The sequence below is a fragment of the Sander vitreus genome, chromosome 7 (genome assembly GCF_031162955.1).
Source record: "Sander vitreus isolate 19-12246 chromosome 7, sanVit1, whole genome shotgun sequence".
Lineage (NCBI taxonomy): Eukaryota > Metazoa > Chordata > Actinopteri > Perciformes > Percidae > Sander > Sander vitreus.
Window position 1 is genome coordinate 22,164,743 of NC_135861.1, and position 21,036 is coordinate 22,185,778.

General features: G+C 40.0%; 1 protein-coding gene across 1 annotated transcript; it reads left to right on the plus strand.

The window, feature by feature from the left end:
* Positions 1–1,311: 1,311 nt before the first annotated feature.
* tnnc1a (troponin C type 1a (slow)) lies at positions 1,312–20,786 on the plus strand. The gene is made up of 7 exons (XM_078254001.1): positions 1,312–1,607; positions 16,114–16,697; positions 18,087–18,117; positions 18,334–18,480; positions 19,163–19,277; positions 19,764–19,900; positions 20,098–20,786. Exons 2-7 carry the CDS (start codon positions 16,674–16,676, stop codon positions 20,127–20,129), a joined length of 486 nt encoding a protein of 161 aa, XP_078110127.1. The 5' UTR covers positions 1,312–1,607; positions 16,114–16,673; the 3' UTR covers positions 20,130–20,786.
* The last annotated feature ends 250 nt before the right edge of the window (positions 20,787–21,036 follow it).

A 21,036-nucleotide genomic window follows, 5' to 3' on the forward strand; every position in this document is an offset into this window, starting at 1 on the left:
ACAGGAACACAAAACGCATTGTGGAGACAAAGGGATGTCCTATGCGTAAAAGCTTTACGCATCAGGCTGCACAAATAGCCACCTCATTCTATGCGATACATTGAGAACTAAACATGTTATTAAACGCACGAGAATGCGTCTCCACATTTGCACCATCCAATAGACGAGCAAACCGTAAACAATTCGGCATTTAATTGGCTGTAGCATGTAGGTGCGGAGCTCATCATGCAGTCATTACACTGACCCCAGCAACGCATTGACAGTCTCATTCACAATTTAATCACACTCACTATTGCTGCAAAGCCAAATCAAAAAGAATCATGCATTAGCCAGACTCGTTTGTATGAGGGTTCAAACACGCACACACGCACAGACAGACGCAGGAATTCAGCACCCAGTTTACTCACAATGAATCTGTGATCTGTGCCGCCGAGGATACGCTGCCTGCCACAAATCTCGAAACGAGGTATCCGTAGATTCCTCCTGTGAATAAAGTTGTAAACTCCCAATATTTCTTGGAAGATAAATAGATGTTACTTCCATTAAAAGACTTATAGGGACCATGCAGCGTTAGAGATGTCCAAGCAGGAGCTGTCCAGCGGGGAGCAGTGCTGAAGACCAGGAGGAGGAAGAGGAGGAGGAGGAGGAGGAGGAAGAGGAGGAGGCTGAATCAACACGGGCAGCAGCCGCTTCGCCTTGTGCGACTGTCTAACATCAACAACCAGAGACTCAGCTCCCATCTACACAGCCTCAATGTCATCTCAAAGTCGCCCCCCCCCCCCCCCCCTCTTCCTCCTCATCTATAGGCTCCATTGACATCGCACTTGCTACTTGTTTGTTTTTGAATATTTAAATTGTTATACTCTTCTCCCCTATTTCAATAAACACCAATAATAAGGTTTTCACATTGTTTTTGCCATGACCTCCCATAGGTAGGCAAGCAATACATCAGACAGTTGCCATTTCAAAGTTATAAATATGAGTCCGTTTTTGGGGCTTTTTAAAAGTCTTTTATTCAGGTTATTTCCTTATTACACTTTATTGATTCAACTATTTATAATGCAATTATCTCTGCGCCCAGAAAAATGTGCCCCCCTCCCACAAAAATAGAGCACCCCCTCCCCTCCAGTAATGAATGTATGGTCGAGGTGCCAACATGGAAACATATGGGGGGGTGGGGGGTGATATAAGCAGCATTATCAGGTCCAAACGCGTATATTTGGAAGGTGAGGCCAGTCAGCGGCTGTCTGCAAACCTGGCAAATTGTGATAAAGGGAGTCCGTCAATAAAGGGAGGGAACGTTGGCTGGTTGTCTAACTCTGCATGAAATCGTCCAAAGCCCGACGTCTTCCACAAATGAGGGGATGATATGAGAAGAATAAACTCGTGGACGATGAGCTCATAATTTCAAAAAAAGAAAAATTAAAGTAAAGCAAAACATGTTTATAGATTAGGGGGAGGAAATGTTCACATAGGCAGCTAATCAGCGAAGAGTGGATCCAGCCGCGGATTGTTCTTTTTTTTTTTTCTACAGAAACCATCCGGAAAGTGATATACAAGAACAAAACATTTCTTTAAGGAGCAGTTCGTCAATTTAAAGTGCAACGGTAAGTGATTCACAGCATATCTAAATAGGCCCACTTGTTTGATTTACATGAATATTAAGCACACGTTTTTCTTCAGCTCAGCTGTTTTTCTTGCGTAAACAGTGATGTCACGTTGGCTACTACTTGTCCATGCTTGCCAACTCCTCCACATTTGAAGCCTTTGTAGTTTGCCTTCATGCTTGTAGTTTTGTTTTCAAACTCCACATGTCCTGGCTGCTAACACTTAGTTTCCTGCTTAAAATCAGAACATGTAGATACACTTTTTTTTTAATGTCACTGAGTTGAGGTTGAGGTAGTGCACACTGACTGTGGTGCAAACTTCTGGAAGTGCTCTGGCATGGAGATCAGGAGCATTTACACTCCGATGTGAATGTCCCTATCACAGGCTGAGAGAGGGCACCAGATGGCAAACCAATGAGGGGTAAACTAACCTACTAAATGATACCACATGAAATGCCACATTTAAAACCCCATCTGGGTAGCCATCCCTGAGGACATGGGGTGTGAAACATGACACGTATTTATACACCTGCTGATGGAGCACACAGGCATGTCCAATAGGCTGGTGACATGTACGCTCAGCCAGCTGACCTCCTAACCCTGCAGCTTTGGTTTGATTCAGCTCACTGCCCTTTTCACCAGCAGCCCCCAGTCTCCTCATTTCCGTCGGAAGCTTGTATTTGGTTCCTTGTGAATGCTGTACGTGCTCCATTAGGCTGGGATTACTTGTCCTTTCTTGTAATGGCTTTTAAAGTATGTGACTGAGATTGAGTCTTGGGTTGCCCCTCTTTACTCGCCCATTGACTGTAAAATCATCAGAATGTTGGGGAGATGTGGCAGAAGGATGCAGCCAAGGTGCTGCACTGCACATTTAAGATTCCCTATTGGTTTCTTGTCATTTATTTAGTTTTTTATGGTCACGATTATGATTATTGTATAAAAAAATGTGACAATATAAACTTGTTTTATTGCCAAAATATGTTGAGAAATTTAAATAAATTAAAAATAGCTGACATAAAGATATAATTGAATGCCTAATTTCTTGGTTCTATTAATAACAATCATCAAAACACAAAATATTAAATCAAAGATAACATTATATAAATCCAATATTTAAATGTTTTTAATTGGATTTTTTAAACATCAACAAAAAAAAACACAAGAATATTACACCATTTTTCTGCCAAATTTAAAATCAAAATCTTTATGTGGCTCAAGCAGTGTATGAATCTGCCCATCATCTCCTCTATACTTTTTAATAACCTACCTTGAAATTATTGCTTTAACTTCTTGGTAATCCCTGAAGCATTTCTCTCTTTTCAGAATGCATTTTCATACACTCATATTCCTCAACACCAGTCTGCAATTTGAGGCCACAAAATGAACTGATTAGCATGATGATTAGTCATTAGTATGCTAATCATAAGCAAATCACATATTTTATTCATATTGTCGCAGACTTGTTTTTCTCCTTCTGCTGAGATTGTGTATACATCCCATTTTATTTTTTTATTGTCAACATGGAAGTCAATCTGGTGACTGCTAACAATCTACAGTGGGAATGATGATAATAGATAGATACAGATAAGGTAAATTAATTGATATGAAAGCAGAGGTACATCTTGCATCAATCCACTTTTCAGAATAAATCAGGTTTCTAAGTTGCTACATAGAAACAAAGTCTGCAAAATACAATTCACAAAAAGAAAAAATCCACACTCAATATTTACAAAAACCCTTGTCTTGACAGGAAGGCAGTCTTCCACAGGGTATTTATATATATATATATATATATATATATATATATATATATATATATATATATATATATATATATATATATATATATATATAAATATGTCTTATTAGGTAATCCCTCAAAGAGTTTTACTGTCAGAATCCTGGATGTGCAGCCCCTGTTCTGTTGCTGTCTGCTCTTTGTTTTCATCAACCTCGAACCATGGTTGCTGGTGTACATTTTTCTTGACTTGTAGGCACTGCGAGAGTGTAGAGTACAATACCGCTGTGGTGTACCATTTGTGCGTGATAATAGAGGGATTGGCATATATGTATTTCACCGGGGGAAGTAATGCATAACTGAATAACTGCTCACTCAATATTTCTATATGAAGCATGGATGTAATTCAGCCCCTAATCCTGCCCTCCCAGGGATGATTGATTACATTTACCTCACACTTCCACATCCTGCACAGAGACACCTGAGATATCCACTGCATGTATACAGCTTCTTTTTTGTTCTAAATCACTGCATTGTGATCTCCACATGGTATAGCCTCCATAGACACTGAAATCACTTCAAGGCAAGATGCTCTTATTTGTCTGTGCTTCTTTAGTATAGCATTTGTTTAGCATGACCTAAATTGCTGTGAAGTGAGTGCCTCAGCAGCTCTGTCTCGCCTCTCTCTTTCTCTCTCCTTACGTCTCTCTGTCTCTGTCTCTTTGTATGCCTCCTTTTCTCTTTCTCTCTCACACATTCACACAATTTAAAAACAAGCAAAACAAGCTGAGAGGACAGTTTTTTTTTTATAACAACCAGATATTATTTACATGTGTAGTGAAGTATTGTGGGATGCAGGAATCAGTGAGGTGGGTTGGCCAATGATATTTCAGGAATAGTGAGTGAATCATCCACCAAATTTGTGGAGCATGCTCTGTTTCTCTCTTTGGTGTTTTTCTTTCTGATTTTACCTTACTGAAGGGATCAACTATGCAAAGAAGTTAAATCCCACAGCTGAAAAAGACTAGCTTTTTCCTCTGTTGGGATTCTGATGTTGCATTTGCCACTCATTCAAAAGAAGTGCCGTTTCCACAAATCCATAGAATTAGACAGCCATGATTTAAGAGACATTCAGCCTAGTTGAAGGTTTAAACATGTTTGGCATCGACAGGTCAACGTGCACCAAGCAGGACGGGACAGGTACTGGTGTTGATCTGTTGACAGCCCTGTGTGGCAGCCGGCACACGGTGTGGATTTAGTAAATATATGACCTCCATGATAACCAGTGTGAGGGCACTAAATCGCTTCAAATTTTGTACATGTGTTGCTAGGCAACAGCATAATCGGTCTCTGTCTCTCCCTCCTTTATATGGCTCTCTACTGGGATTGCTGTGCTGCTATCATTGAAAATGGTTAATTAACTCCTACAAAAAGTCCATTAATGGTTCAGATTAGGCTTCTGAGGGTTAATAAACACTCCTAGGCTATGCACAGAAATATACGCCATCATACATGTCAAAGATTAAAGGGCCTTTGAAATGAATTACCCTAGAACCATGCATCTGGTTATTCCAGCAATAACAGCTTCAACAACAATATTATCAATATAAAAAGGTTATGTGGCAAATTGGACATACTGACAAACTCATTTTCAGAGATAATGATTGATTCCCAAAATGGGAAAACAATTTAATATATTGCTTTCTGTAATGCTATCCTGTGTATCCTAAACATGTGTGTTGAAACACAGCATTGTTACACACTAATAGTCTAGATTCATGTTTGTATGTGTGCAAACCAAACGCAACACACACATGTAGCACCTCTTTTTACATTGAATACAGATACAGTTGAAATATGACACTATGATACTGATGTTTTATTTAGTCTTTCCTGACCACAACAATGTAAAAATTACCTTTAAATGAAAAGAAATATATAAATATATATTTAAAATATATACAGTACCACACACAATATATAGAATCATAGCTATATGGAAAGGGCACTAGACTTTTCATTAATTACAGGTAAGTTCACCTACATAATAATGCTTGTAACCTGTTCATAATAACTATTTGATCAAATTAATTGTGCACATAGCATGAAATCAATAGGAATTGGACCACATAATTTGTTAGAGATATATATTATGTACACTGAGCTGGATCCATTTAAATAAAAACCGTACAACAAGAAGATCACTCTTATGAAAATAAATAAGTGGTGGTATGTCTTGTTGCCTAACCTTAATCCTTACTCTCAGTTAAAGGCTTAATTGGATACAAATCTATGATGTTAAATTTGTTAGGATTCCTCCATATTTCCCAATTTACCCCCTAACAGTCAAGTCCATGCAGTACACATATATTGTTCTAGTTCTATTGACGCCTTCCCTCCCCAAATCACTTAAGGCTTGATTATACTCCGGAGCGGACACGTACACAGAGAGCTGCAGGCACATAGTAGCTCTGCTTATACTATGCTTTACTATACTGCTTGGAGGATGTGTTCCACGCATGCGCAGTAGATCGCTACGCTACCACTCACATACACCCTCTGATGATGACATTTACGTCACGCTGAACCTCACACACTCACAGAGATGGACAGTATAGATTCGGCTCTAGGGTAAAAAAGTAACAATACACATTCTGTCCATTAGTGTAGAAAAGTGGATGACAATTTTTTTTTTACTGTTTAATACATTGCCCATCACTTTAATCATATGTTGGAATCCTTTGAATTCCTGCAATTGGCATTGAACCTCAGCACTGCTACTGCAACCCTTTTTGTCTGATGTTACTTTCTTACGTTCTCTTCTTTCTCCTAGAATAAATTACTTTTAAAAAAAAGAAATCATGTTAAAAGCAAACTGCCCTCAGTCATGACGTGGATTTTAAACTTGTTCTTAGATTTGAAGGGTTACTGTGTTTTGGTATTTCTAAAGCAATAATGCCTAGCTTCTCTCATATATGAAAAATGACTCGTTAAATAAAGTGTATGAAAAGCTATTTCATCTTCAGTTTGAATGGTATGCAGCTGCCTATTTGAGTTTACATTGATATATGAGATAAACAGAATAATCTTTAAATCTCCACCTCAATGTCAATAAAATGCTTTAGCAAATTCCACCGTATCAAAGGTACAGTATCGGATAATAATTAGTTATTCTCCAGAATTTAATTGTCTTTTTGTTATACTGATCTTTCTGTAATTAAGATTTGCAATTCAGCTCCCATAATTCTTTGCCTGGTAGAACTGCCTAGTCCCCATTGCAACCAGAGTTACAGTTAATAAATGGGAAATAACCATAAAAGGATTAAAGCAATTTGATTACAAATGAATGACAAACCCACAATAATCAGATTGCGGATCATTTTGGGGGAAATTCATTTATTATATTATTATTGGGTGTTATTTGAAGTGAGACTGAGATTTCACACACATAGTGCTTAGCCATAGTGGTAAGGATTACATTTTTTAAATGACTGACTATGAACTGGCAGTAATTTTCTGTTTAACTTCACATTCTGCAGATTTAAAGGCAAACTAATCCATACAGTATATAATCTAGAGGTTTTAAGTGTGTACTGAGAAAACAGTCTGCATGTTGTGGTGGTGGAAAGTTGAACTACAGAAAAGTTGTGTATAATGCAATACGTTAACACTTTGATGGTATAAAATTCAGAATATCTGGCGTGAGTTATAATTTATAACCAAAAAGTTAATTCTGAAGGTTTTTGTTTTACATTTGGCAGCAGGGTTTGCACATATGGTCAACAACCGGCTCATCGAATATTGTACAGCTGAGAAACCACCACAGCAAAAGGAGACAGCCGTTTCTGTGCTCATAAAAGGGAAAGTGTGGGGAGTGAAGGAAGACGAGGTGTCGATCATCAGCATCACCAAATAGGAGGGAGCCAGGACATGGAGCTCTTTAAATGCAAGCTTTGACAGAAGCCTGCAATCCTTTCTCACCACACTGCCCCTGCTAATCCTCTCCATTCAACCACATCACTATGGAAACTGACTGGATTTCTCACCCTTGCTGCCTAACTTGTGCCGTGTAGTCATGTCCGCCACTGACATGGAGGTTGTTCAGTTAAATGCTGCCTGATCACCGTTCCACAACACGCCACATGTCTCCATGCTGGGACATTATTGGCTATTAGTAGCTGCCATATTGATGCAGGACCATTAGGTTAATGTGCTTTAAAATCTGGAAGACTGCTCCAGTAGAGACAATAAGATCAAAGCTGTGCAAGAGTAAGCACTTCAGCCTTTAAAAGCAAAACTTAGCTGTATGGTGGGGGGTTTGAGGTGGATGGAGGAAGATTTTATATTCCTGCGCCTGCTACCTATTTCATTTATTTGCCTTTCCTCTGGCAAAATTGCAGGAGAATATTTGTCATGGTTTAAAAGGTTTATCAGCTTCAAAGCTGAGGGAGCTGGTCGTCCAACCCAACAGTGAGACCACGCAATCCTTCCAGCACTGACAAGAATGGGTTAGAGCATGTGGACAAAATTCCCCAGTTAAGCTCCCAATTCCGAGCTTTAACATAAAGCTTGGAGAAGCTTTAATCCATCCCAATCCACTTCTTCAACCCCCTCGACATCTTGGAGAAGAGCTTCAGTAATTGCTAATTGCAGGGGAAAAATTGTTATAATCACTAGCACCATCAGCCTGGTCAGCGCTAACATTAGTAGCCTGGGATAAGATGGAATCAGCTGGAGCTTACAGGAAATAACCTAAACATAGGCAAGTGAAAATGAAGCCTGTGCTACATGCATCTTGAGATAGTTTAAGCTATTATTAGAAAATAAACCAAGCGACCTACAGTAATCATACCCACTTTTCTTTGCCTGTTGCTGTCAAAAATGTCAAAAGCATGGCCTGAGACATGAACTGCCTGCCTGGGTGAGTTTTTGTCCCAAAGCTTGATGGCACAGTTATTGTTCCTCTGCACTTACATGGCTGCAATTATAGATACCAGAGTTGATAACTGCAAATTAAATTCTGTATTTATTTGTTTTTTAATCAGTCAATCAACTTGTCTATACAATGTCAAAAACAATTTCTGTTACATGTTATTACAAGGTACTGCCTGACACTACAAAGTGTCAGGGAATAAATTGCCACTGATATGAAACAGAAAAAAGCAGGACATTCTTGTCTTGTAGCTTCTCCCATTGTTGTGGGATTTTTACTAGATAAGTGACTCAAAACGACCTATCGATTATCACAGTTTTCAATCCCAACCCTGTATCTATGATAATAATAAACCCATTGCTTTTATCAAGAGAAATAAACTGGATATGAATGTATGTATGTATGTATGTATATATATATATATATGTATACATGAGTAGATTACCTGCATCATGAATTGTTGACACTGGTTCTAAGGTGCACTATTGGACCTCTGGCCCACACTGGTGTACTGCCTGTTTCTCACCAGAGACTCTGGCTGCTTATTTATATATTTCACATAATAACGTGTTCTAAGCTTTGAATACAAATTCCAAACTTGTTAGATTCATCACCCTCAGCCTCCACTATGGGAGACTTACCAGTCTTGCTTGTGTGCTCTGGCTGCTAGTTCTATCTCACTTATTTCCTTCATGATCTTCATATCTTCCATGCCTCCCAATGGCAAAACTATACAAAGTAAACCACATTTTATTTAGAGAGCATCAGATTTACCATGGGCATAGACCAGTGGTGGACTGGAAAATTGATTTAAAGTTGCCCAATTAATCAGTGTGATGAGTGTTTTAGCACATGAGCAAATATTCCATTAAGGGGTTTTCCACTGGAGGCATTACAGAGTTTCAGGATTTTTGGACATTTCTCAGCATCTATTTTCTCTTTGCTTAAAAACTTACTTATACTTACTTATAGCTTCCTTTCCCAGTTTTGCTTTTCCTTCCAACAGATCTATTTTTAAGCTTCCTTCAAGTTCTCTGCTTCTTACACATTGATTAACAGGATTGTTAGTTCTTTTTTCGTCTCCTTGTGCATAACACTCTCCGTTAGGGCAGAAACGTTTTGGTGTAGTACAAATGTATTAGCACTAAGAGGTGGAAACATTTAAGTATGCAGGATAAATGCAAGACCCCAAAGCACAGGACAGAGATGCATTCAAAAGCTTCAGTTGCACCAAAAACTGTCCTTTTGATTTCAAGTATATTTTCTTTCTTTTAGTGACAGAGTGAAATTATGCTATTTAAACTTTTGCACTGCTTTGGGATAAAGAATATGGATTGCAATTTACTTAATGAGAGAAGATGTGGAGGCATGTTAATGCACTGCTGTCACTGTCAGACATGACATGCATAATGACAAACCCGGAGGTTGTGATTGCGTGCCACATGTATGATGGTGTGTGTTTGTTTGTTTACATATATCCACTTCTAGAGATGGCAGATGAGCTTGTATAACGAGCCTAATGTATATGTGTATGCTTGTTGTGTGTTCCGGTAGAAACGTGAATGATCATTGCAGTGCGTGAGCAGTGTGTGATGCACCACCTCCAATGTATCCATCTCTTAAAATGGGACAGATGCATGAGCAAGAGATGAAGTCACTTAATTTAGTTGTTGGCAATGGCATCAGAAAACATTGACCTTTCGTTAGTTCCTTGAGGCCAATAAATGAGTCACATGACAGCCGGATATTTACAGTGCCTCCTGTCACTGGCCTTGTCAAATCACAGCACACTTCACTGAAGCCTAATAGGCCCAAGGCTGGACTTCAGCTACACAGACAGCAAAGGTGTTTTTTCCCCTCTTTTAGCCCGAGCGTATACTGCATCCTCGAATAACACGGGAGAAAAAGAGTGCATTAGGGGACGTGTGTGTATGTTAGTGTTTGTGACAGTTTGTGTGAGTGTGTTTGCACATGAAAGCAGGAGAGAGAGAGTGAGAGTGAGACATACAAAGGGAGACACAGACTGTCTGCAGGACCAATGAATTTCAGGCCAATTTATGTTATGAATGAGCCTCTGGAGGGCATTTATCCCCAGACAGTTCCATGAATTGTCTAACAAATAAAACTGTACTTCTGGACCCACATCTCATAGAGGGCAAAGTTGGAATCATCCAAAGACCCATCACAGTGGCTTTTTTTCCTCTAGCTGTTTGACTTGTGAGATAAACAAGCAATGCATGCTATAATAAAATTAGAAACGTATCAAGGTTTTGCTGGAGTCCACTACTCTTCATTACATCAAATCTTTGTATAGACAGAAATTTTGATCTTCTATTGTAGCAGATCTCACTGTCTGACATGCTGCACCAGGCTGAACTAGTTGGCAGTTTTGCATCTTGGTTGCCCCAAATGGCAGTATTAAAGTGACCAATAAACAGGGTAGCCTTATTTTGATTTCCTTTTTCTCTAGCATAAATGTCCTTTTCTGACCAAATAAACAAAACCAAATTAGAATTAATAATCTAATTTCATTGGGATGGGACACTTTCCTCTTTTGCATCTCTTTTTGAATTACATTGGAGTATTGTGACAATGAATCTCGCCTGGTGCAGCTTTAATTCTGACTGTTTAGGGCTCAGACAGTATCCTAGTTACACAGCCATTTCAAAACATTTTCTCTTGGACACACCACACAGAGCACAGATCAGCACTGGCCAATGACAAATACTAGGACAGAAATACAGGATCCTTATCCCCTGCTTATGAGAACAAGAGTACAGTCATGCTAGCTGCTCTGTGAGGCTGTACTCAGGTACAGCAATGCTTAGAGCTAAATGCGAGAGACAGCATGCTAACAAACTCTCAATAAAAAACATTATCCTGCTAGTGGTGCTAGAGGAAGAGTCAGGGGGTCCTCAAAGTTAATAGGATTCATCCTCTGAAAACATGGATATCGGGTTAGGATCTCTGTACTAAATTTCAATCCATCCAATGGTTGTCCAGACATTTAACTAAAAAAACTAAAATGTCAACCTCACGGTGGTGCTAGAGGGAAAGTCAGAAAACCAAATTAAGAGTAGCAATGGTTTGGTGTGGCCTAAAAACATGCATTACACTTTATAATGCATTACCTGCATTTTTACATTTAGGAACATCAATGTACTTTCACATATTTCTGCAGTATGTTTTTGACAAAGCAACTGGGGTCTACTGCCATGCATTTTCTAATAGGGGACGTGGATGTACCATTCAATGATGACTTTCATATATTTGAACAAATATTGTTTTGTATTTAATGTATTTAATGGTAAAGGGCAATTTACAATATCAATGTTGCAATTTAATGTATTGTATCTTGTTACTGTTATAAAAGCCAACCTTTTTCATTAATCAGCTCAGAAAGGCAGCCGGCAAACTAAAAGTTGTGTGATACCAGTTGGGATTGTGACGAGCTTTCTCTCCATGCACTCTCAATAGAGCAAACCTATAAAATGTAGTAATGCTGAAGTCATGCCGCTGTTCATTTTACTTAGGAATGTCTGAAACATTGTCAGAAAGCCTGAGGGCCTGCAGATTCCATTTCAGAAAGCTATTTGAAGAGAGGAGGAGAAGGCAGAGATACTGACAAATCCAAAATGGGTGTGTGTGCATGCAGAGAGAATTCTTAGCAAGCCAGGCATTTACAAGGGGCTTGAAGATTTAAATTATTGTATCAATTATTTTTGCTTCATAGCCCCTGTGTTTTGTTGACATTGCTTCCTCAGTGTTTGGGTTCTCACAGACCTATGTCTATTTTTTTTTTGCCAAAAAGTCATTCACAGAGAGAAAGAAATGTACATTACACTATCCTACATAGTGATGTTACTTATATATGGGGTTAATTAAAACCAATTGGATTATTAAAGATAATATTAAAAACAAATGTTACAAAACTGCAATAAAAGAAATCCAAAAGTACTTATTTGGCATTTGGGGGGATAGTGCTGCGTAAAAAGTAATCAACACCAATCACAGATATATAGAGCTTGTGGAAATCCATTGTATTTGCATGTTTACAAAGCTTCTTAAAGACTTCTGAAACATCAGTTCAAAATCATGTTTATAGGCAGTTGTCATAGAATTAGGAAAAGTATCAAGGTGATAAAACAATGTTAAATAATATTTTTTTGAGCTGTTTAAGAAGGTCTTAGCTCTCCAGGAGCCCAAACAGAACATTAGGGTTAACTCTACTCCAGTTGTATCATGAGATAATTAACCCCATGTTATGGTGCTATGGCGCTAAGCTCTGGACGCAGCGAGCGTGGCTCTGCAAAATAGTCTCAGGAAGGAACTTGTTTTGGTGGAACATTTGCACACTGCAAAAGAAAACGCCACATGCAATATTAAATTACACGATCCAAATTTTCTTCAAAACTGGCCATTTTCAGCGTGTAACGTTAGCTTGCCAGCTCAGAGGTTCCGGTTGTTGTTCCTTGATGAGTTTAACGTACACACTGTACTATCCGGAAAATGAACCGCCATCGATCCAAACTATTTAATATGAAAAAAAAAACATTGTAGACATGCCTAGAATAATAGTTAGCAGTAACTAGCACAGTATTCATTCCTGAGCCAACATAGAAGAACATTTTTTTACAGGCATTTTTCTTGTTTTACTATTTATTTATTTATTTCAACATTGCCACTGCAAAGTGTGTTTGATGATAAATCTCAAGACAAAATCTTGACTGCTCCTTTTAGAAGAAATACATTTTCTCTCTTGCTTGAAAGGAACTTCCTTCGCCATATATCTTAGAGGAAATCTTTTCTGGGTGTCTCATACACCATTATAGAGGTTGGAGGGGCGGTGTTGGGGGGGGTTGGGGTAGAAAGGGTGGTAGAGGCGACTTGGTGGTCCAGTGGACTGGAAAACGCTGCCCCCTGGCAGCGTGGCTCTATCAGCGCTGGAGCTAATGTGGCCACTGGCTCATTAGAGCTCTGATGTAAGGAACACTGCGTAGCGCCAAGTGCCTCAGCGCAAAGAGTTTCAGAAAGAAACCACTGAACGCAGTGAAGCAAAGTAAAGATTAGCCTACCCTCTCACTCATCTTTAAAGCTACATCCCTCAATTTGGGTTAGACATTGTCACTGATCAGAGATTGGGCTTCTCTGATAAAGCACTCACTGGACAGGCAGAGATTCTTTCATGGTGAAAAATACTTTGTATCATTCAGTCACATGCAGAACATTCACAGCCTACCACAACAGGAGCTGCTGACAGGTTGGTCATCAATGAGAGAGAGAGAGAGAGAGAGAGAGAGAGAGAGAGAGAGAGAGAGAGAGGAGAAAGAAAGAAAGAGGCTGACATGCTCAGCTCCCCTCCTCCCCTCAGCAATCAAGGAGGTGAGGACACAGAGGGGAGGAGGAGAGAGCATAGGGCCTATGCTTCAAGCTCAGCTGCACGTCAACCTAATCATTATATCACACAAGTATTTAAATTGACATGATGTATGCTGTGTATAGTAGTACATCTTCACAAATGTACTCCAGCTGATTCAGTAGCTACTGTCAGCATGAGATGTTACGCCTCCGACATTTTGACATATTGCGCACTTGGAAAGATTTTGGGTGATGATGGAAATTCAGCTTTTCAAGCCAGTCAGATAACTATTATGATGTTTAGTAGGACTCACAAGCACAATGTGCATGCTTGTGAAACTTCAAAACATTTCACATAACCTGGTTCGATGCAAGTATAACAGAATTGAATGCAGTGCATTCCAGTATTCAGCCTGAGACATAAAACGTAATCATTTGGACTTATGGATTTAGTTAATTTGCATGAATGGTTTTGGAGCACAAAATAACCATTGTTAACCCTAATTGTGACCCCCATATGTGTATGAAATTTTGATGTGAGCATGTATGCGTATGCGAGGCAAAGAATAGAAAATTATACAGTCACTCTGAGGACAAAATGTGATGGCAGGGAGGCAGAGAGGGAGGTGGAGGGGGAAATAGCCCCGCTCATCTCCTCTCATTTTCTGCCCGCTTCTACCCAGCAGAGTTTCTATGGCAACCCCTCAAAAAGCGGTGTGCGGTGAATTGTGGATTTGAGATGCGCTGTCTGATTGCGCTGTGTGGAGGAGATGGCTGGCTCTTTCGTCAGCCTTCCTCTGTAAGAGGAAATTGATGGAGAGCTCCAATGAAACAGCACTCCATATGCTTTATTTGGTGTGTGTGCCAGTCTTTGGTACTACAGCATGTGTGTGTGTGGGGGTGTGCATGTGTGTATGTGTGCACGCTCATGGAAGCTTTACGTTAGAATCCAGTACCCCCTGCAGAGCTGCTCGTCACTCTTGGCACCTACCAGACTGCACTCAGCTCTCCAAATGAAACTGTCTGGCTGACCATGTAGACTCATCAGTATGCTTTGGGTTTCAGCTGAAAGAGCCGATGCCATTAATGACAATTCATTTCTGCTCTGAATCCCAATAGCAATGTACGTAGTGTGTGTTTTGATTAAGACATTTTGACTAAAAAACACGCATCAAAAACCAGCACAAAATCTCATTTTGCCTCATGCCCCCTCTTCACATCCCCTACCTACCTCACCGCCTGTCTGTTTCCATGGAGGCTCACACTTTGCATGTGACTGATGTGCACTGATGTGAGGTCTTTGTCAGGAGATCTGTGTCTGTATCTGTGTAAGAGAAGGACATGTATGTTGTTCAGTGTGAGCTCTCTCTCTGCCTCTCTGAGTGGCTGTATGATGCTTGTAAGCTGTGCCAGTCCCCATTAGCATCTCATTATGAACCAGCATGATCACTCGTCACTTAGAATGCCACAGCATGTTCTGTGTGTGTGTGTGTGTGTGTGTGTGTGTGTGTGTGTGTGTGTGTGTGTGTGTGTGTGTGTGTGTGTGTGTGGGTCAAGTGATTGAAATTGCCTTGTTTCAAAAGAACAGGAAAGAAAAAACTGCAAAGTCTTGCACTGTGTACAATTCAATTTAAAAGTGTCTAAGTATTTGGTTTGTTTGACCCAGATTTCTCACCTACCCCACTGTTGATAAATTGGATATCCGAGGCAGGCTTGCGCAACAAATTCATTTAATCGATATATAGTGAACAGCACCCTCTGCTGACTATATCTGTGCTGCACATGAAAGCTAAATTTAAAAACCTCATGAATCATGTAAAGTGGGAATTGCCAGAACTGTCTTATTCATAGGCTAAATCTAATGTGTATGATTAAGGTGTAATTTTGCATGTAATGTAAATAAATGCAGGTATATTTGTGCAGTTAAATATATGGAGACAATTATATTTTTTCATGTAAAGACTTTGTTCACCCAAATGACAAAGAATCATATTTTTTTAACTTGACTCTAGTGGTATCTTTGGTTTTATTTGCCCTGTTTGCCCTGACATTTCTGTCTTCTCCCCAATACAATCGAGGAATAAAATGGAGTTTAGTTTCTGGTTCTCACATCACTGAAACTTTACATTTTTGCACAAACAGTGTTGCAGTTACACTGGATAATCCACAGATCACACTGTCAACTGGGACTACTTCTTCAGTAGAAAAATAGGTCTATTAACATTAAAAATGGCTGCATTCTATTTAGGTGTCCCAGGTCCAGCCTGGGCCCTGATGTTGAGCACCAGTATGGCTTACCAGGAGCCTTAAATGGAATGGAACCATCATTCATGTTATTACCCCTGTGCTTTTGCTGCTACAAGTCACAATGTCTGTCATAATAAAAGTCTATATTGCACATACCTACCTGTATGATGAGCTCTTTGACTTTCTGAACCATGCCCTCACATGCACCTTCCTCTGCTCTGACTCCACAGATCTGCCCTCCATTTCTATCCTCCCTTCATGGTCTGCTGGCTGTAGCCTGCGTCAATCCCATCCTGGCCTCTTACCTCCTCTACCACCCCCGCCCTACAAACACACACACACACACACACACACACACACACACACACACACACACACACACACACACACACACACACACACAACCTCCTGAGCCCTCCGTGTCTCTGGTCCAGGTCTAGAGGAATGTTGAGTGTCTCTATAGCCCCCTCCCTGGAGATTAGGCTTCACCATGCCCCCCTCACTTCATTCCATTCCCAAGTATGCCCCCTAAGAGCTGCCGCATTTTTATCTGAGCCTGGTGATTGTGACAGATTGGCCAAATGACACACATACACAAACACACATTGATGGACACACGGGTAGGCACAAACGGAGGGGAGGCTGGTCCGCCCGGGGAAGGACCAGACAGAGACAGGCTCCAGCTATAAAACCCTCCCAGGATGGGGCCAGTGTCCTGCTCTGAGCTGGACAGTACCTCCTTCCTCTGTGCCAGGACGCCACCAGGACAGGCAGCAGACGAGCCTCCAACATGAACGACATCTACAAGGCAGCGGTATGTCCTCTCACAACTCATACAGCTGAAAGTGCGCAGTTGGCTTCCTCTGATGAAGTGACTTTAGTTTGTTGGATGCTAACCAAAAATCTGTGTGTGAACTAAATCTGGTATGAGAGTGATGTTGTTTTGGATCACAAACCCTAATCCCTAACATTTATTATTAGTTTGTGACATATGATCAGTGATTTATAATGTAAGAATGTACTTTAAGTGGCCGTTGTATGGAACATTCTGGCTGTTGTATGGAATATTCTGGCACTTTTGTTGTATGAAAAAGTCCCCCATCAGTTTGATCATCTGACATCTGACATTACTTGAATGGTTGTCAAATCCATGTTGATGCGGCTTGCACAGCACATCACCTCAATCACCAGCTTATGTCAACAGAGCTTTGACACCATATAGGTCTCTAGATGTTCTCCTACTTCAGCCCTATCAGAGCTGATAGGATCCACTCAGGAGGTCACTGACAGGACGGGTCCCTGGTCCGCATTGTGCCGCTTCATTCATGACTTGAAATGGAACAGTCCCACTTCACATGGCTAATTTGGGCCAGTTGCTCAGACGCTTTTGCGTCCGTAGTTCTCTGGTGCCAGAGAAGAGCTTCAGGTTTAGATACCCCCCCCTCCCCACGGCTGAATTCCAGCATTATCTGTGAGCCTGAAAGCTGTGTGGCTGTCTTTTCATCTCCGCCCGTATGGTCAGCCGGCTGTCCCGTCCACTCACATCCCAAATGAACAGTGCAGCTGAGACAGTAAAAACACACAGGAATGTACATTACATGTGTTTGTTTAGATGGAGTTTTTCACATGTCATCACAAGAGGTGTGTGTGTGTGTGTGTGTGTGTGTGTGTGTGTGTATGAGTGCGTCTTCATGTGTGTGTGTTCAATTTATAGTGGATGGCAGACATTAACTCTTACATAAGCAGCTGTCTCCCTCTCTCATTCGTGGTAGCTTTTCCGGGATTACTTTTCCATTGTTGGGCCAGATCCACAGCTATGCTAATTTAAAGCACTGTGTATTGTGTCCTTTATCTGTGGTTCCTGATCCTGTCTGTTTATTTTTAACTCCTCCTCTTACAGGCTCTCACATATGATGTATAGGTTCTGTGTTTTGTCAAGGATGCCCCAGTGTGTGGGACCAAAGTATTGCCTTTGTTGACTGAAAAGTTATCAATACAGATAGAGTAATATAATGTAGTCCAGAGGTGGTATCTTGAGATACTCAATTTCCATCAGCACTTCTTATGGCTTTTTTAAGAATTGGTACAAAATGCATAATGATGTAAGAGTAACATACAAATGTACATTAATTTCCGTAAAAGGTACATACAGTACAATCAAGTAACCAAAGCATTTATTATTATAACTTTTTACTTCTTGCAGGTTGAGCAGCTGACAGAAGAACAGAAAAATGGTGCGTGAATTACATAGTCTTTCAGACTGTACACATGTAATAAGTCTCTTTAAGCATGCGTCAAAAAAGAAAAAGAAAAAGGTTTTTTCCAAAAGTGACTTAATTATTATAATCTACACATCATGTTGCAAGGTTGTTGCAAAAGTGTGGCTCACCATGTCCAGGTCCATCACATTTGTTGTTGATATAGAGTTGTTTCACTGTGTGGTTTTGCAGAGTTCAAGGCCGCCTTTGACATCTTCGTACAAGATGCAGAGGATGGCTGCATCAGCACCAAGGAGCTGGGGAAGGTGATGCGGATGTTAGGCCAGAACCCCACACCAGAGGAGCTGCAGGAGATGATTGATGAGGTGGATGAAGACGGTAAATCAAAACGCTGTTGTGCCACTGGTTGATTGTCGTTGACCTCTTCCTCTCCATGGCCCAGCTGGCAGGTTCATCATTGCACAATCATGTGGTGCAGACAAATGCAGTTCAATCCCCTCTGGACTTAATGTCAAATGATAGTCAGGGGTCTTACATACAACAAGATATGTCAGGCTGAATTAAAGGGAAATGCGTATCAGATGATGCACAAGTCATCTTGAATTTTCCATTTTATGTAATAATGAAACATAAAAAAATAGCATCATGTATGATAACGCTTCAATGTATATGTCATGTTGTCAAATAGTGTAACTTACAGTAGGCCACATAAGTTGACATCTTAAAGCCCAATCTGTAATTTTTATAAATATAAATTACAGGTATATTTGGTATTACAAAGATTTTGACTAAATGATAAAACAGTTGTTTGTTAGCAAATCATAAACATTTATAATTTAGACTTAGGTACTCTCTTGTGACTTTGTATTAAAAGACCATTCAATCAATTTATGATTCATTGCAGGTTCCAATAATGTGTTTTGATTTCTATTTCTATTGGTACACTATGTTCATAGATTGGGCCTTTAAGCAGAACATTGGCGTTCTGGTGGTTAGATAATATAAAAGTATATCCAGTGTGGGTTGTAAGGATGTAATGAAGTGCATTGTATATGTGCAGGGAGTGGGACGGTGGACTTTGACGAGTTCTTGGTCATGATGGTAAGGTGCATGAAGGACGACAGCAAAGGGAAGTCAGAGGAAGAACTGGCAGAGCTGTTTCGCATGTTTGACAAGTGAGTTTGATGTTTAAACCCTGTTGCAAGGTTGTCCCATTGAATTATAAGAATCAAGTTAGCAACTCACAAAACACATACTTTAAACTCAGTGTTGGACTTGACAAAATCTACAATAGGAGAGTGCTATCATCTAAAAATCACAACAGACTAGTCATCAAATTCTTCATAGTGGTTTTCAGGCAAGGAATGCTCCCCATGTGCACGTATGTGTACTGACAAAATGCCAAGTACCTCTGCTGAGTACAGCATGTAATCTGCTCCATAATCCTTTTTGACAGCACAGAATATTTCAAACACCCACTCCATGTAAGCCAGACACCTCGTCAAGCATCAAAGAACAAACAATGATGGTTCCCAAACACTTGAATGCAAGATATGATCAGTCACACACAAACACACCACCTCCTCCACCACCATCTGTGAGGCTTAACTTAGGTTTTGTTAATATTAATTAATATTAATAAATGTTACTCCTCTGTGCAGGAACGCAGATGGTTACATTGACCTGGACGAGCTGAAAATGATGCTGGAATCTACAGGAGAGGCAATTACTGAGGACGACATTGAGGAGCTGATGAAAGACGGGGACAAGAACAACGACGGCAAAATTGACTACGATGGTGAGGAGTTTGAAATGTATTAAAGTGATAGAAGAGACAGGGTGAAACGGTTACGTACATCAAACGATCTCATTTTCTATGATCTTTCCTTAATCATCCATTCCAACAAAATACATGCCAAATAAGACATTCACTTGATAAAGGTTTGTTTTAGGCTCAGAAGCTATTTGCTAACTATGTCTTCTTTAATTCTACAGAGTTTTTGGAGTTCATGAAAGGAGTGGAGTAATCCTGAGCAAGAGAAGATCCAGAGTGTTATTTTTGTATTTCTCTGTGACTCCACAGTCATCTGTGGAAAACTGGAAGCTCAATTGGATGCCGCTGATAGAAACAATGGAACGACTTTGCAAGATTCAGTCAAATACTGTAGGTGAATGTTTCTGTAGTTTTCTACCATCTCTTGCATCGTTGTAAATACAGTTTGTAACTACTTTTGGTGCCCATGTATACAGAATTTGTGTAAATGTATCCAAATTACTTGTATTTTCTATAGAGGCCACATAGTGTACCAGTTTGGCTGCTCGAAATATCAACTTTGTGTTTGTTTCTGACTAAATCTTAACATTAAAGTGCCACAGCCAGTTTACTGAGAGGCTGATGTTGTTTAGCTGGGCAGGAAATGTATGTGTGCACAAAGCAGAACATATCCATGACTCAACATAGTTTTACACCAAGCTCTGGTAGACTTATCATACTTTTAGAGCAATGTACTGGATCCAGTTTGTATACTGTACGTGTTCTGATGTACACATTGTGTACATTACTGTATGTTTTAGATACCCTTAGGACTTCTTATCCCCCTCTCATGCTCCTGGAACTCCTGCATATTTCTACACGAAAAGTCAGTTTGGAATGTGCAACCATGTAATAAATGAGATGCATTTGTCAGAGCAGTCATTTTTGTCAATTTTTCATTTTAACAACACTCTTATTACAACGTTCTCATAATACTCACTTTAAGAACAGAGTTGAGATCCTTACAAAGTGTTTGGCTTGATGCAGACATGTTATGTTCTGTCCTTCGTTGCCTTTCAGCAATTGTTATTGAGAAGCAGACAACAACACTTAGTTTACAATCTCATTCCTGGTTTGCCTCGCTGGTCTTTGGAGGCCTGAAATATCACTGATGTAATATC

Excerpts from the sequence above, each read along its gene's own strand:
- tnnc1a (XM_078254001.1), top strand. The coding sequence starts at position 16,674 with ATGAACGACATCTACAAGGCAGCG. Across the intron at positions 18,481-19,162 it reads TGATGAGGTGGATGAAGACG|GGAGTGGGACGGTGGACTTT; the intron begins GTAAATCAAAAC and ends GTATATGTGCAG. Across the intron at positions 19,901-20,097 it reads CGGCAAAATTGACTACGATG|AGTTTTTGGAGTTCATGAAA; the intron begins GTGAGGAGTTTG and ends TTAATTCTACAG.